The sequence below is a fragment of the Trachemys scripta genome, chromosome 3 (genome assembly GCF_013100865.1).
Source record: "Trachemys scripta elegans isolate TJP31775 chromosome 3, CAS_Tse_1.0, whole genome shotgun sequence".
Taxonomy (NCBI): Eukaryota; Metazoa; Chordata; order Testudines; family Emydidae; genus Trachemys; species Trachemys scripta.
In genome coordinates, this window is record NC_048300.1 from 6,722,575 (window position 1) to 6,741,140 (window position 18,566).

Genomic DNA, 18,566 nt, shown 5'->3' on the forward strand with positions numbered 1-18,566 from the left:
GGAAGCAATGTCGGTGGTAGAGCTCGTAACTCAAATTGGGTTGCTTAGATCGACCGGCAGCTGTAATGCAGACCAGGCCTATGTCTGTAAAGGGCCTAGCACAATAGGACCCTGATCAGAGCAAGTGTATATAATCATAAAATAAACATTTATTAATAACCACCACCAACACCACGGCATACTCTATGAAGGATATTAAAAGGAAATATTTTCCAAACATGCCAGAAGGTGCGGCAGATCTATAAGCAAGTCAGATGTACCTACAGTAACAGCCTTTGGGTTATGTCTACACTACAAATCTAAGTCGACCTACATTAGTTCAACTTACAGCCACCGCAGTAGTTACTGTGGTGGTGCATGTCCACACTACCCTCCTTGGGTCGGTGGTGCGTGTCCTCACCAGGAGTGCTTCCACCGACCTATGAGGGACAGTGTGGGGAGCTGAGAGCCCAGTCTCTCAGCTCTGCTGGCAGCTCCCTGCCAGGGGCCTGGCTGCCCCACAGGCTCCTGGTGGGCTGCCCCATGCCTGTTCCCCGCTGGGAATGGGGGGAAGCTGCCGAGGGCTCCTCGCACCCCACCCCATTCCCTGCCGGGAGCAGGGGGAAGCCACCCGGGGCTTCTTGCCATCTGGGAGTGGAGTCCCACTGCCCCAGCTTCTAACCCCACCATCCTGCCTGCTCCCCGAGACCCAGGCAGCTTTGTCAATTTCACAGCTCACTGCCCAGCTCCAAACTAGGGGTGGGCAGGATCCAAAACCACCCTGGCTCCCAGCTGGGAGCAGGGGTCGGAAGCTGCCCCGGTTTCAGCTCCCAACTAGGAGTGGGGGAAAGCCTCCTGGGTTTCTCACCCCAGCTCCCAGTTAGGAGCAGGGTCCAGCCGCCCAGATCTCTAGGGGAGCAGGGGCTTTTTTTTGGTCAATTTGTGGGCTCCTGTCATGAAATTGACAAGACAGGCGATGTAAGGGATGTAGTGTCTACACAGACTCGGTGTCACCCTAACTACACTGACATAAGCCTTACGCCTCTCGTGGAGGTGGAGTTATGATGTCGGTGTAGTAAGGCACTTAGATCAGTGGGAGGAAGGTTGTAGTGTAGACACGGACATAATTAGGACGACATAAGGGGCCTTACGTCGACCTAACTGTGTAGTGTAAACCAGCCCTTTGTCTCACAATGTAACTTTAATAGGAATTATAAATTAACAGATTATTTATCTGTAGTCACAAGTCTGGTTGCAATTCAGTACCGAAACCGTGAAATAACACACTAAATGGGAGATTAGACTGGCCTTTGTTCTGTTGTAAAAGGTTCTGCTATGTAGGATGACTGAGCCTGTCTGCCACATAGCTATCTGCTTAGGTCAGCAACATTTGATGTTCCTGCTCTGCTGTGGTGTTAGGCGGGCTCCAGTAGTGGTGAAAGCAACAGATTGTTCAAATGCAAGTTCCATGTTTGCTTTAACTTCCTCAGTGTATAAATTATTTAGAAGAAACTGCACAAAGAAAGTCAGACGCTCAATCACTGAAGAAAACTAAGGCAGTTTGGTTACAGTGCTCAGTAACTTCAGTCACTCTAATTTACTGAGACATTCAAAAGCAAGCATCATTTTAGCAAGCTATTATGAGACCCACTGGCTGGATTAAACCACACCCTTGCAAAGAACAGTGAAAGTTAAAATCAAATCTTGACCAAATCACAAAAAAGCAGCTCTGTATTTCTTTGTCAAATATCTAAAATTATGCAGAACACAACAGAACTGATACTTGTACAGAGCAAAAGCCCAAACACAATGTCCACACAATACTTTTACTTTTCTAACTAAAGCAATCTCTTAAAATACTCTTGCTTTTACAGGAAACTTTTCAGAGTGTATTATTTGCCTGGCAGTACTTGTTAACCTCAGTCCCTCATTGTTGACTAGCAATGTGACAAAAGCACTTCTTACTCAATAAGTTCCAAAATTTCAAAACAAAAACACTAACCGCTGCCAGTGAAAGAAATATCTGCCAATTTTAAAAGTCACTGAGTTATTCATTGGCCAAACTGTTAGGACACTGAAGTGAGGGGGGAAAACAAGCAAATTATGACTGAAATGACCTCACAAGGAAAGTATTTCTCTTTCAGGGATGTTTACCTCGTAAATGTGGCTTACAAACTCTTTTATTAACACCACTGAGAAACATCAAGACTAAGGGACAATCAGAGTTTTTATACAACTAGTTCACTTTTGTACATACACAAGTCATTGTCTGTTAGTATAATGTGTGTATCCATCCAACTATTTCACTTTTGTGCATACATAAATCCTTCTCTGTTAGTAAAATGTGAACCCAATCATCCAGTTCATTTTCAGACATTTATAAAAAACTTACAGACAGAGGGACACAGAAATCCAGAGATTAGCATCTCCCTCTCCTTTTTCTAAAAATCTCGTTTATATCACAACACCAAGTGGAGACAGTGCAAATTGCCGATAGTGAATGAGAGAGTATTTGGATAGTAAGTTATGAAATCTCTCCATGTCACCATCTGTTGTTCATTTCCAATGTATTTTAATTTTATGGTTGCCGTATATGATTAACATATGGGGGGTGCATGTGTGTGTGTGTGTGTGTGTACACCGTTTTAAATAAATACTAAAAATATTTCCACACACATCAGAGAAAAACTGCAGGGTAGAATCCGCCAATGTAATATTTCAGCACTGAAATTAAAAAAAAAAATTAGTCACTTGTAAATTGAGTCCAACATTCACCATTATAGTTTTAAGACAACTTCTCAAAAACTCTTTTCATTCTAACACAGTTGTATGGAACTTTTGCATTTGAGCTTTAAAAAACACAAAAACAAAAACACAAAAATCAGTGGTTTTGAATTTTGCTAGAAAAATCTATATCCCCAAATCTGGTTCAAAGACTCAGACCACAGATTCAGAATTATTTTTTTTACATGCCCTGAAAAGAGAGAGACAATGTTTTCTTACCTATTTGGTCTTCTGGAATCAGTGACTCAATGGGGGGGTCCAGTTCAGAGCTTTGTGACAAATAGTTCTTAACTTGTGTCATGAACTGCCGAATTGTCTGTAACATGTCAGTACTCGAAACGTGGCATTCCTTGTTTTCCTGGAGAAAGCTGACATAGTCCTGCACCAGGCACCCAAAATAAGTGCGCTTGTCCTGGGACAGCTCTGCAATTTTCTTGATCATCCTCTTTTCAGGGGTCATGAAAGAACTGAACACCCCACTTACTTTCCTCAGCTGAGATTTCACAATCTTGGGGAGAACAAATGAACTGTTCCGTTTCTTTTTGGGCTTCAAAGGGGGTGCCATGCTTTCCTGGTCACTTTCCCCTTCAAAGTCCTCCAGGCTGCTGTTAGTGTCCCCTTCGTAGCCAAACAATGGCATACTACGATCAAAATCGAGCGAGTCGGATGAGGAGGTGGAAATACTCATGTCGCTCAGTCTCTGCCTGCCTCCATTCCACGGTACTTGTGACTCAGAGTTTGTAGCCAAGGTCTTTCTGCAAGCTGCTAAATTTTGCTCACACAGGGCTTCACCTGGAACGCTCGCAGTTTCTGACCCACGCACTGAGTTATGACTAGATCGAATTACTGCCACGGTCTTTGCATTACCTTCCCCTTCTAAGCAAACAGCCTGCTTCTTTAGACGAGGAGGCGGAACAGGGGTTGGTTTCTTCTGCAGCAAATCCAAGTTCCTATGTTTGTTATGGTTGACTGTTCCTGGCATGCTCGCCTGCTTTATAGTCCTGGAGAGCTGTGGACTTGTGAGAAGGCTATTAATAGAAGGTGGTGGAGGTCTGGGTGGGGGGGAGCGAGGCTTCTCTGTCCCATTCACATCTTGAGTTCTTGGGCTCTGCCTTTTCAAACTTCCACTAACATCCTGGCTGTGCACTTTTAAGAAGAGAGGATTAATAAAACACAAGGCTCCGTTGGTCTGGCTGCACTCCAGCTCCGAAGGCGTTCTGGTTCTTATAGAATGCACTCCATTTATAAGGCAGAGCTGATGTGAGTCTTTGCAAGCATTGTCTGAGGGCAGAGGCCTACGGGGAGGTGAAGGATTTGGGGGGTTGTTGTTAGCCGGAGAGCTCCAAAAATCTGAAAATCATTATTGTGTTAACATAAGAATTTAGATATTATGCAGTTGGCTTTCAGAACATTAAACTCAATAGAACAAGGTTGAAGCGTGGAAAACTTTAAACAAGCTTTTATTTTTAAAAAATTTTCTTAATAAGCCTCATAAAACACTGCCAGACACAACTGAATGCTAAACCTTCAGGCTGCAGCTATTTGTCTACAGAGTTTATAAATATCTTGGCCAATGTGAATCTTCATAGCAAATAAATTGGGATATACCGAAAAGAATGATTGCTATAAAGTATCCATTATTCCTGTTTTGAGACTGAAATAGACCCTGAGCTAATACCCCCGGCCTTGATTAGAAAATAAGAGCCAGATTTTCAGCTTGTGTTAATCAGCGTAGCTCCACTAACATCAGCAGGACTATGCTGATTTACAAAGGTTAAGCCCTGGGAATTTGCAAAAAAACTGTATTTTTGTTTGGAGTAAAAAATTAAACAAGCTGAGCATGACGAGGTTGGAATCAGATTTTTGTCCCCTTGGCAGATACTATCTTTAGTCATGCTGATCAGGCATTCGGGTCTGTGTTTCAACCTGCAGCTGTGCATTTGTAATAATTACACAATTTGTTTGAGATTTTAAGATACTCAGCAGCACATAAATAGTTGAATATGCAGGACCATCAGCAAAAAATGTGTACTGACACTAACACTAAAATCTGTACGAACTTGACAAATTGCAACTGAAGTCTCCTCATAGCCCTCAGTAATACATCTGTGAGAGTCTATGGAAATCAGACAACAGTTCCTTCAGCAACCTCAGACTCCTGCAAACTATACTACAGGTGTCCAACATGCTTCGGCTTGACTAGCTCAAAAATGAAGTCATCAGACAGAAATAAATTCGGGCACTAACTGACAATTACATTCAAAAACTATCTAGATGCTTATATGGCCCCTATTATCACAGCAACTGAGTGTGTCGCACACAAATGAATTTAACATAAGAACAGCCAGACTGGGTCAGACCAAAGATTCATCTAGCCCAGTATCCTGTCCTCTGACAGTGGCCAATGCCAGGTGCTTCAGAGGGAATGAACAGAACAGGGAATCATGAAGTGATCCATCCCCGGTCGCCCATTCCCAGCTTCTGGCAAACAGAAGCTAGGGACACTATCCCCGCCCATCCTGTCTAATAGTCACTGATGGACCCAGCTTCCATTAATTTATCTAGTTCTTTTTTGAACCCTGTTATAGTCTTGGCCTTGACAACATCCTCTGGCAAGGAATTCCACAAGTTGACTGTGTGTTGTGTGAAGAAATATATCCTTTTGTTTGTTTTAAACCTGATGCCTATTAATTTCATTTGGTGAGCCCTAGTTCTTGTGTTATGAGAAGTAAACAACACTTCCTTCCAATTGGTCTTCACAATACCCCATGAGGCAGAGAAATGCTATTAACCCCATTTTACATATGAGAAACTGAGGCAAGGTCACATCAGAAGTCTGTGGTGGAGCAGGAAATTGAAATTGGGGCTTCTGACTCCCATGCTTACACCTAGCAACTAGAGCATTCCTCTCTCAGCTTTCGAACATATTATTATTATTTTCAAAACCAAGGGCAGAAATTCAGCCAGAGGAAGTCTAGGGATAGGGGTTACAGACCTGCAGCACACAAGCAGTGGTGCTCTTGGGTATTCTATCTGCACAGGACAAACACAAGCACAATAACTCTAGGTATGGATGTGATGGAGAGCTTGTGAGCAGTGGCATATGCACCTCCTTTGGACAGATTCCTCTAGTACGTGTTGCCATCAGGTGTACAAGGGGCTGAGATTCCAATGACACCACAACCCAGCTCATCATGCCCTTCTTTGGGTACAGTGACCTAACAAACTCCCCCAAGAGGGAGTGCTTGCCCCCTCGCCTCGGTGCAGCATGTGTAAGTCTAAACTTTCATTAGTTACCTAAAGCTACAGATTATCAATGCAAAAGACAACACTCTTCAGCACACTTTACACTGACTTCAGTGACCAGAGTCTTATAAAATGATCACCAGGGTTACTGCTGCAAACAAAATCCAGAGCCACCTCAGGGGTTCACTGCAGAGTAAAATCCTGTGAAGATCCTTGTGTTCAAGTCATATTACAGAGCAAACCACTGTGCTGGGAAAGAGCACACAAAAGTTTATTGGGCCAAATTCTGCTCTCAGTTAAATGGGTATGAGGGCCAGATCCTGAAAGGTACAGAGTGCCCTCAACTCCCACTGACTTCAAAGAGAATTCAGCATGGCCCGGAGGTGCTCAACACTATCTGTTTCAGGTCCATGTTCAAATTCTGCCAGGTTTCAGTTCTGCTTTAGGCTCAAGGCACATTTTGGGATGTGCCCGTATTTGTTTTAGCAGTGGAACTAAGCATTTGCTAGGGACACGCCCCTGTATTTTCCCTCCCACTTGAAAATACTCATCATACTAATGTGAATACATATACTTCACATGTGTTTCTACTTGCATTCAGATCAGCACACCTCTGAACAGTCAGTCCTAAATCGCTTTGCAAATGTAAGCATGTGCCAATCGGAGTACAGAATGCTGTTCATGATGAATTCCGTTCAAAATCTTCCAGCAATTACCAAACTAAGAGCTATGCTGTACAAGCCAATAACTGCCATTCCACTTTCAGCTGCATCTGCTCTAACCTACAATGCATGTGGGACTGCACCAAACCCTGCTGTCAGGACTATGGGACTGTATTTGGATCAGTCTGAGGTGTTCTGTGGGACAGAGTGCATACAGCTAGACAGAAAGTAGGGGGCAGCAGTACAGCAAACCAAATCACGGAGGCTTATCGGCAGGATAGGAAGGCAATAGACTGCCACTAAGTGGGATAATTAAGCTACTTGCAACAACAAAAAGCATCAGAGGGTCCTGTGGCACCTTTAAGACTAACAGAAGTATTGGGAGCATAAGCTTTCGTGGGTAAGAACCTCACTTCTTCAGATGCAAGACAAACAAAACAACGAACAAACAACAAAATCATCTTTGCCATCGTTTACCGATTTTTTGCATAAAGACTATTTTACTGATATGGTTACAATGACACAGGGCAATAAACCTATGTAAATAGTCATACTTACTCAGTCCCAGCTGAGCAAAGTCTTCAAGTTCAGCTTCTGTCTTTGCTGCCGCAATAGCATGAGGCAATTTCAAGGTGAATGGCAGGACATCCCTGATTTTAAAAGAAAGAACAGTATTGGTAATTTTTGCTGTTATTTCCATATTTTAAATTTTTCATTATTTCCAGCATATGCAATGACAACAGGTCAGATTCTCATTTCCAGCAAAGCTACTTTGAACTGCTCTGGCAGTTGAAAGGGGCCATAAAGTGAGTATGATGTAATCAACAATCCTTTAAACCCCACTGGTGTAAAGAAACTTTAGGGTAAATGAGAATCAGTCCCCCGATGTTCCTTTCTTCTGGACTGACTCTCCCTGTTCCACCCACTTTTCCTCTTATTACAGCAGTAGCTTTTCCACTGGTCTTTTAGAGTACATCAGTCTGATTATTGAAACATTCATCTGCCAAAATCAGCACTTTACCCAAAATTCCTATTTGTGAATAAAACTTGAGTTTTGTTCCAATTTAACCTCCAGTTTTCAAAAATAACTTGAATGGGTATTTAGGACAGAGAGTACAGAAGTGCTTGTAAACTCTGTCAGTCTGAACATATCTCTAGTTTGAAAATATTTATTCCAATAAATACAGTTACATTCATACTATAGTCACCATATCTGTTTTCTACTCAATACGTATTAAAATAATAAATGGATGTTTACATATGGGACTCCGCAGATGGTACTTAACTACAAACCACATTGTCTATATAAATCCTTTGAAACAAGAACTTAAGAATTACTTTGTCTAAGTACTTTGTGTAAGCATTTATTACATTGTATATTAAATCTTTTCTCTACCCACTTGTTTATACTTGTAACAGTGCATTCTTAAACACCAGAGCCCGAAAACCTGCAAAATCTGTAGAAGTACCTATGTAATGAGAGTATGTAAATAAGAACTGGTCGTGTAGCAAAAATGTCCTACACACTTTTATGTACATTCAGATACAACTGGTGTCAATACAGGTGATTTATTTTCAAAATTGTAAGCACATTTAGCATCTGGTGTAATACAGACAACAGCTCTTTGATCACTGAATTGCCGTATTTTATGTTTATACCCTCAAAAATCAGCAACAGCAAACTCCAAACAGATGAAAATCACAAACATATGCAGTGAGTTGACACACTTACTAACAAGTAATTGAAAGGACACTGTCAACATCTCCATGGGCCAAAATCTGAATTCCATTTTAATCTAGGGTGGAATGTCTCCAAATGCTAAATATATAGGGTAAAATTCTGATCCTCTTTAAGGCTATGGCAAAATTCCCATTGATCTCACCGGGGCACAGATTTCACCCACAGGCTGGGATTCTCAAAAGAGCCTAAGGAAATCAGGCACCCAAATCTTACTGAATTTCACTGTGACTTTGGTACCCAGCTCTCACAGGCTCCTTTGCAAACCCCACCTGTGTTTTTTTAAATTCTCCATTCTTGTCAAGAATCTATCCTGTGTTTTCTTTGGCCATGTCTACACTTACCAGGGATCGACACTGCTGCGATCGATGCAGCAGGGGGTCGATTTAGTGTGTCTAGTGAAGAACTGCTAAATCGACCGCAGAATGCTCTCCGGTCGACTCGGGTACTCCACTGGAACAAGAGGAGTAAGGTAAGTTGATAGGAGAGCATCTCCTGTCGACGCAGTGTGGTGTAGACACCGCAGTAAGTCCATCGAAGCTACGTCGACTCCAGCTCTGTTATTCACGTAGCTGGAGTAGTGTAACTTAGGTCTACTTACCCTGGTAATGTAGACAAGGCCTTAGATACACTAACAGATGTCATGTGCTCCCTCTGCTGCTCTGTCACAGTCACTGACTACAACTTCCCCGAGTACTGTGCATATTCCCACTTATATCCCACATGATGCCAAGACACAGTCTGAAAAGGATAGGAACTGGAATGGTTTCTGCTACTCGAGAAACAGCAAAATAAAATGTTCATCAAAGACAGACATTGGCAGGGAAATAAACCACAAGCTTCTAGGAGTTTCTTGCTAATGACGGAGGGTTAAAAAAACAAAAATCTATTAAAATCCCTGGATATGATTTCAGGTGAGGGTGTCTTTATGAACATCCAGGAGTAGCATTTTGGAATAGTTACAGCCATGTGTGGGTTTGCATCACCCTTCCGTTTTCTCCTCACTTTTCTTTGTCTTTCACTGTATGAGGGTGCAGCAAGAAAGGAAGCAGGGCTGCAAATTAGCGTACAGCTGCAGGGACGGTGCAGTCTTGCATCCACCCCTGCAATTTCTGATTTCTCCAGGCAGGATGATTCCATGCGACTGCTGGGCCTTACCTGGAGATTCAGGCTTAACCTTGCACCGAACAAAAATTAACGTATGGAAAATTAAAAGCCATTTTGTAGAAACGGAATTTTAAACGGAGTGTGAATGGGGATGAGATAGAGGACCTTTCGTTGCTAGATTACCAGTTTCAATCCAGTCTGGCTCAGTCACTCGCCGAGTGCTGTTAAGTTATTTACATGAATGAGCTTGTCTTTTACCGTGTGCGTCTATAGCATCTAGCACAATGGGGTCCTGATCTCGGGGGTTCTGTGTGCTCCATAACGTAAACAACAACAGGCTTGGTGCTCTCAGTCTCCAGGAGTAAATATTCATACTGCCATAAATCACCACCATAACCAGCAATAATTGGCAACCATGTTGGCAGTGTGAGCCAAGGAGATCGAACTCTTCCCGCCCCCCGCCCTTAGAACAGATTCCCGTAGAGATGAAGTTTGGCCTTGCTCTACCTGTTCTATGGCTAAGCATAGGACCTGAGTCCCCAGAGCTATCAATCTGGGACTTGTCACAGGTACTGAATTCACACATAAGGAATTTAGGGGGCACATACCAGGCACTTCAACACACACACACACACACACAACCAGTGAGGCAACTGTTTACCACAGGGGTGGCCAACCTGTGGCTCCAGAGCCACATGCGGCTCTTCAGAGGTTAATATGTGGCTCCTTGTATAGGCACCTGTGACAGTGTACCCCATAAGGCTTTATAGGGGAGGTGCTCATAAATGTATGTATGCTATAACTGGAATAGGGTTTTGCTACATATGCCATGTAACATATCTATGTAAAGATTAGATCTACTGGTTATGTTCATCCTAGTTGTATGCAGGCACCATCTGTGTGTTCAAAGTTATGAACATTGGCTGTATAATTGCTTGATTTCTAAGTAGCCTTAGTTAGAACATTTGGTCACTTCTTGGGAAAGGAATGTGCAAATTAGGTGCTCAATCAGGAAGCGCTTAACAGACAAAAGAGCTTGGAAGACTCCAATCCACATAAGAAGTCTACCTGAGGATGTTCAAGGTAGCCATTACCCACATGCTGCTACCTGCAAGTCCTGAGTCATGCATGGGGGGCATGTGACTTGCCCATGTGATTCCAATCTCCATTTTGTGACTGGATTCTACACAGGGTGAGGAGGGGGTCTCCACAAACAAGAGAAAGTCTATTTAAACCCCTGGGAGACCCCTCCATTTTGTCTTCAGCTGGCTAAAGAAGGAGCCTCTCCACCCCCCAGGATACTTGAAGAAAACTGGAACAAAGGACAGTAACTACAGGGGGGGTGAGTGATTGCTGGACCCAGGCTAAAAGGAGATTAGTCTGTAAAAGGGAGCATTCTGGAACTGGTGAGGATCTTATTTGTATTTAGTTTGATTAGACATAGATTTACACATTTTATTTTGCTTGGTAACTTACAATTGTTCTGTCTCTTACTACTTGGAACCACTTAAATCCTACTTTCTGTATTTAATAAAATCACTTTTTATTTATTAACTCAGAGTATGTATTAATACCTGGGGGAGCAAACAGCTTTGCATATCTCTCTATCAGTGTTATAGAGGGCAAACAATTTATGAGTTTACTCTGTATAAGCTTTATACAGGGTAAAACAGATTTATCTGGGTTTAGACCCCATTGGGAGTTGGGCATCTGAGTACTAAAGACAAGCACTCTTCTGCAAGCTGTTTTCAGGTAAACCTGCAGCTTTGGGGCAAGTAATTCAGACCCTGGGTCTGTGTTGGAGCAGACAGGAGTGTCTGGCTCAGCAAGACAGGGTGCTGGAGTCCTGAGCTGGCAGGGAAAACAGGGATAGAAGTAGTCTTGGCACATCAGGTGGCAGTTCCCAAGGGGATTTCTGTGATCCAACCCGTCACAGCACTGACTCCGGGGATGGAGTTGCAGGTGCCAACTTTCCAATGTGCCGGGGGGTGCTCACTGCTCAACCCCTGGCTCTGCCACAGGCCCTGCTGCCAATCCACCCCTTCCCATCCCCTCCCCTGAGCCTGCCGTGCCCTGGCTCTTCCCCCTCCTTCCTAGAGCCTCCTGCATGCCACAAAACAGTTGATCGGGAGGGAGCGGGAGGCACTGATCCCCGGTGGCCGGGAGGCACTGGGAGCAGCGGGGAGGGGAGCTGATGGGGAGCGGTTGAAGTTATTACTGTGGCTCTTGGGCAACGTACATTGGTAAATCTGGCTCCTTCTCAGGTTCAGGTTGGCCACCCCTGGTTTAACAAGAAAATCATAACACTGAAATTTGTCAAAAAACTTTCACATTTTCTCTGCAGTTTACAAACCTTTTGGCTGTCCTGTTGCATAACAAACAGACATTTACCCTGTCTAGTCAATGAAGTGTTCTATACTACTTTCTGCAATAACAGTCACTATCCTTTGTTAGTCAGTGCCACGTAAGAAAGTGGGTAACAAGGACTTTCTTTTGTGTTTTCTTAGCTTCAGTTCATGCTCTCTTATTATTTAGCCAGTTATCCTCTAAAACAGTCTACTAATATTTATAGATTAGTAATATTTATACTAGATTTAAGGTGGCTGGCAGTCTAGGTACTTATCTAAGCCAAGAAACCAATGGAAGTCAATCCTATCCAACCTTGGCAAAGGGAGATGATGATGATGATGAATATTTATACCATATTTAATCAAGAAAATCCTTATGGACGGTTACTTATTTTTAAGGATGGTCTAGCAAACGCTACTCAAAACATAACATAATACAATCTTACCTGCTAATACAGTAGAAAGCGATGAGCCTGAATAAATCAGCAAAACTTATTCCAGAGCCCTCCAAAGAAAAGGCTGCAAAGAAAGATTATGAAAAAAACAGATCAGTCTTTCAATGCACATTCCAAGAAACCAGTCTTAATATAAACACTCCTGGCTTTTGCACAGCGTACGTAGTAAGGAGTTTGCAGCATCTAAGTGACTACTGTTTTGTTAATCAAAAACAACTGTGTGGAGGAGTGTGTGTCTCGGTCAAAAACATTCTAGTAAACATACTGATAGTCTGGGCGGTGGGTTTGTTTTTTTCATTCCAAACATGTTCTAATCCTTGGGAAATGAATCAAAGGAGATTAAAATTGCACAACTTCTAACAGAACAGCTAGTCAACAACTGAGACCTTGTGTTATTCATAGTACTAATATAGCCAAGTTAATTAAAAACCTTTCTTTCTTTCTTTCTCTTGGCACCCATTTTTTGCCTCAATTACATTAGCAGCAATACAGTAACCACTAGTAATGATAGGTGGCAAACCTATGAATCATTCCCCTTTTAACAAAGCTCTCCAACCAAGTCTGATTCATACTAATGCTTTGTGATGGCTATTACAAATTGTTTAGCTAAATATTTTTTTTTCTAATAAAGCTGCACTAGAACTTTTCTAAAAATTCAAAAATTGTTATTTTAAATGCACAGAAATAATAAAGACCTTTCCCATGTAATTTCCACCATGGTTTTGTATTGATATCAATACATGTTTACAGACCACGGATAAATACAAATACAAGCTGGTGCAACTCCATTGACTTCAAACATGGAGCCAGCCATTCCTGTCAGTAGTAAATGTCACTCTGAGTAAAGAAGCCATGTAAGTAAAGATTCAGGGGAATCGTAATGGATAAACATGAGAAAGAAAAAAAGCTCAATCACATAAGGACACCATAAAAAGATAAAGGTCTTTATATCTTTTCCTTCACAGATCATTCCTGAAGAAGGCTGCTTAGCTGAAACTCTGTTGCTCAATTTCAATCCCAGTTTTCAGCATGTTGTTAAGATAACCCCTTTGTTCTATTTGCAGCTTCCAAACTGTGCTACAATCTGAGGAAGATACAGCTTCCTATTTTTATTCTCAGTTTTACCTAGAACTGTTTTTCACACCCTCTTTTCATAGAGATCACTACAGCTTTGTTTTGAAACTTACTGGAACCCAGCCTATGTTTTATTTCTAGTAACTAAGGGTATGGCTTCACTACCAATGTTAAAGCACTGCCGCGGCTGTGTAGTCAAGGCACTAGCGCTGGGAGAGCGCTCTCCCAGCACTGTAAAAAACCCACCCCCACGAGGGGAGGAGCTACCAGCACGGCTCCCAGCGCCGGTGCACTGTCTACACTGCCATTTTAAAGTGCTGAGACTTGCATCGCTCTGGGGGGTGTTTTTTTCACGCCCCTGAGCGAGAAAGTTTCGGCACTGTAAAGTGGCAGTTTAGACAAGGCCTTAGACATGGAACAAATAATACTTGCATCATCATGGATACCAAGGATTATTAGAAATGTTTCTCAATGGGGTTACATTTCTGATCCCGTGATTGGTGAAAATTGTTCTTAAATCTGAGAAACAAATGACTAAAAATAATACATAAACCCAGATTCTCCTTTGTGCCCAGGGCAAAGATGTGCCAGAAGAGAAGTCACATGGTGGAGGGTGATGGTGGCATCATCAGGGAAGGACAATTTTAAATTCTGGTGGGGTTCTATGGAAGCCTCACAAGTGGAGACTGCCTATAACAAGCAGTGAGGCCCCCATTCAGCATGGTACTTATGCACATGCTTTAACTTTAAGTATATGAGTATTCTAATTGACTTCAGTAGGACTACTCCCTTGCTTATGGCAAGTTAGGCATATGTTTTTAAGTACCTCATTGAATCAAAGCCTTAATCTGCACAATGCCCACCCTCTCCAGGGCCAGCCCCACTCACGTGAAGGTCTGCCCAGATGGCTTTGGAATCCACAGCAGAGTGTGGGTTGTAGGCAGCTTGCACTGTTATTCCCCTGACTCTGGTTGATTTTTTTTTTTGCTGCTTACAGCCTAGAGCCCAGACACTGGGTTTCACCGATGCAAAGTGAATCTGGCCCATACAGTATAGCAAATGACTCCCATAATACATGACTTACTATATGTGCTTTCTTTTATTGCAAATTCCTTGAGGCGAGATCCAAATTCATTGGGTAGACGGAGCGATAGGACTTTCTTCTGCATTCTTCTGGATTTCCTAACCAGAAAGATCTATCAAGAGGGGAAAAGAAATAAAACTTTAGAAATCTTTGTTATAGATGTTTTTCATAGATTAAGGCCAGAAAGGACCATTAAAATAATCTAATCTGACCTCCTGCATAACACAGGCCAGAGAACTTTCCCAAAATTCCTAGAGCAGATCTTTTAAAAAAACATCCAATCTTGATGTAAAAATTGTCAGTGATGGAGTATCCATCATCACCTTTTGTAAATTGTTCCATGGTTAATTACTCTCACCATTAAAAATGTATACACCTCTACCTCGATATAACACTGTCCTCGGGAGCCAAAAAAATCTTACCGCATTATAGGTGAAACCGCGTTATATCGAACTTGCTTTGATCCGCTGGAGTGCGCAGCCCACCCCCGCCCAGCACTGCTTTACCACGTTATATCAGAATTCATGTTATATCGGGTCGTGTTATATAGACGTAGAGGTGTACCTCGGTTCCAGTCTACATTTATCTAGCTTCAACTTCCAGCCATTTGATCGTGTTACACCTTTCTCTACTAAGCTGAAGAGCCCATTATTAAGTATTTGTTCCCCATTAGATACAAAGAGCTCCATCTATTTAGTTTATCACTACAGGCATGTTTTCTAATCCTTTCATGACTCTTGTGGATCTTCTCTGAACCTTCTCCCATTTATCAACATCCTTCTTGAATTGTGGGTACCTGGATACAGTATTCCATAAGTGGTCACACAAGTGACAAAAACAGAGGTAAAATAACTTGTTTACTCCTACTTGAGACTCCCCCATTTATGCATCCTAGGATTGCATTAGTTCTTTTTGGCCACAGTCACACTGGGAGCTCATGTTCAGTTAATTATCCTCCACACCACATCTTTCAGAGTCACTGCTTCCCCGGATACAGTCCCCCACACTGTAAGTGTGGCCTACATTCTTTGTTCCCAGTGGTCTATGTTTATATTTAGCTGTATTAAAATGCATATTATTTGCTTATATCCAGTTGATTAAGTGATCTCACTCGCTCTCCATTACTAACCTGTCTTCTTAAATCCAATAACTTATGGTGGAATTAAACTACATCTTTTACAAAGATCCCATCTTCATTTTAAAAGACAAAGTGACAGAGTATCCACTAATATCCATCTGTATGCTGCTTCAATGGTTAAATTACTCTCACTATTAAAAAAAGTGAGCTTTATTTTTAGTTTGAATTTGTCTAGCTTCAACTTCCACGGTTATACATTTTAAAACACAAATGCAACACAAATATTTGAGGATGTAAATAGCTATAATCAAGAATGCAAATTTCAATCCCCAAAATATGTTTAATAAAGTGTAAATTTTGATTTGATTACAGGGATAAGAGAGTTGAAAAACTAAATCTGGGACATTCAAAGGAATTTAAGTGAGTTAAGGTGCCCAATTCCCACCGAAGTTCACTTCAATTGAAGGTTGTTTTTTTTTAAATGGATTTATAAGCACTTTTCTGCTCCCCTCCCAATGTTTATAAGGGGCTTTTCATCAAGAAAGAAACTAACTTTGGTCCCATTCTTGCAAGCTGCTTTTCACACATTTGAGGAATAATCCATGTAAGTCAACAGGGCTCCACATGGATACTGAGGTCCACCCACACGGAGCTCATTGAAGGACTGGAGCCTGACTGTAGAAGGGAAACAATTACACTGACTGTACACAAATGCTGTCACTGGCACAAAGTAAACAAAAGGAGGAAAAATGGTTTTCTACTAACTGTTTTCAGCTTAGGCACAGTATTACTCATAATAATGGAAGATCAACATTTTCAGACAGAAATGAGCTATTCAAATTGATGATGGCCCTTTTAGGCCTTAGGCCAAGTGCGATGTGCTGATAGTTAGAAAAAGATTTTTGTTTGCACTTGTAAGCCTAGCAGGTCAGATTCTTTCCTGCACAGAGATCTGCTGAGGGTAGGAGAAAGATGAGGTGCTATCAGAGAGCCAGATAAGGCTCCCCAAATTAACATGCTGCATCAAATCCAGCTCCAGCACAGGCTAGAGAGATCTGGAGTCTCAGAGTCCCCAAGGCCCATACACCAGCCAAGAATTAATGGAGTGCAGCTGCACTCCATCCTGCCCACTCCCACCTCTGACAAGCCCCCTGGGCCAGGAGGTGGGGTGCACCTAGAGAACAAACTGGCTACTCCAGCTTTACACTAGCCGAGAGCTCCCTCGCCTAGGGAGAATTTTTACCTGGGCCCAGGGTCCGGCCCAGCAAATCTAATAATAGTGTGAGCCATTGGTCAGTGTGCGTTACAGGTCCCTCCTCTGTGCCTGATCCATAGAAAACATGAGTCTTCTACAGCCCCAGCTAGAGAGGCAGGGCTCTGTAGCTATATCAGCTCATGTTTTTGGCCCTAGTTCAATCCACAAAGCATCAGCCAAGAGGGTGGCTATCACATAAGGGGGATGTCTCATCCCAGACTCGAACTGCTGTGGCCCTAAGGAATGAGCTTCCTTTTCTGTATGTACCCACTGGGGAGCGTGTGCTACCTTAGGAAGAGAGACTGTAAATAAATTAAAACATGATGAAGATTTGTCTCTTACTCCAGGAGGCTGGGACTGCAGAATTTCCACTGCTTCAGCATCATTCAGGCCAAGCTGTAGCCACACAGGATGGGTGTGGAGAAGTTTATCTAGTATGCTGAGTTTATTGGAGAGGCTGTCATAGCCAGAGTCCCGGGGACAGCCTTTTAAGTCCTTTTTCTCAGGACAGACATTATCCATGTCCTTTACTAGGCTATGAGGAAGAGAATTAAACAACAATTAAAATGTAGGCAAGTACATTTCTCAAAGAACAAACAATTCTACAAACAGGGAATTCTCTTAAATAACCACACTGTGGGTATCCCCCTTACTAGGTATTTCTGCTGTTGAGATTTCATATCACTAGTACTGACCACAAATTCTCTTTAAGAGCAAGTTATAGTACATTACTGTCTGGTGGATAATAGCCTTTTGAAGTCCAGCAATTAACTACAAGGAGATACTATACACACCCATATGCATGCCTGTCTATATTAAGTAGGGTATTGTTTTTAAAATCCATTCCTCTCTTATGTTCATGTTAAGAGTTTTATTATTATTATTATTATTATTCAGATATTTTTATTCTCATCTGGATCCCAAAAGTTAGAACCTGCAGAAACCTTGCGCCACTCAAGTCCATTCAAAATGCTGCTCAGTCCGTGGCACTCCCCTCTTTGCACCACTCAGCTGGCACTCCCTTTTCCTCCACATGAAACACCAGCTTCTTCTCTTTGCTGTTAAGGCTTTTCATGACTTAGGCTCCCCCTAACTAGCCACTCTATTAATCTAATGCTCCTGTCACTCAGCTTCTCCTTCAAACACCTCTCTGCCTTCTCCCTTGGTGACCCTTATGCATGGGAGAAACCCTTCCAAAAAAATTCAGACGATCCTCCTTAAGACTCACCTTGACTATGATGCCTACAATATGCTGCCAGCTGACCACAATGAGCTGTGACTATCACTTACAGTGTAAAACTGGCTTGTTTCACCAATCCCTCATCCTCCCATTTACCCATCTGTTGTGTTCTAACATAATCAGAGACTGTTTGCTCTTTGGGGCAGGGACTACTTTTGTCCTTCCTGTGTGTACAGTGCCAAGCACAATGGGACTCTGATCCTAACCACGGCCTGTCGGTACTAACGTAATGCAAACAAACATGGCCTGCATTTTAAACCCACTTTCTTCCAGCTTCTCTATCGAACATTTTACTGTGTGTCAAAGTGAGGCCTTTCATCACTACCTTTAAAATGTCCTTGCCTCACAATTGAAAGTAAACAGATAAATCGATGTATAAAGTTTAAAGTGCTTTGGTTTTGACACTTAATTCTTTCCAAGTAGGGAAAGAAGGCAGAAACTGGCCCTAAAAGGAGAACTTGGCAAGCTATCCTGAGTTAAATTTATTTAGTGGCGGGGTAGCAAGTTATTAAAATG

General features: G+C 42.3%; 1 protein-coding gene across 8 annotated transcripts in view; it reads right to left on the reverse strand.

Annotated features, from left to right (window-relative positions):
- RIN2 (Ras and Rab interactor 2) overlaps positions 1–18,566 on the reverse strand; it is a 118,914-nt gene that overhangs the window by 24,325 nt on the left and 76,023 nt on the right. For 6 of the 8 annotated variants that reach the window (XM_034764043.1, XM_034764042.1, XM_034764044.1 and 3 more), the window contains 5 exons: positions 17,153–17,345; positions 14,478–14,589; positions 12,311–12,383; positions 7,230–7,321; positions 2,983–4,113 (listed from right to left, as the gene is read on the reverse strand). In XM_034764043.1, coding sequence (XP_034619934.1) covers positions 2,983–4,113; positions 7,230–7,321; positions 12,311–12,383; positions 14,478–14,589; positions 17,153–17,345 — 1,601 coding nt within the window. Of the gene's footprint in view, positions 1–2,982; positions 4,114–7,229; positions 7,322–12,310; positions 12,384–14,477; positions 14,590–16,108; positions 16,213–17,152; positions 17,346–18,566 lie in introns of those variants that run through there. The other 2 variants (XM_034764049.1, XM_034764050.1) reach the window with 2 other exon arrangements.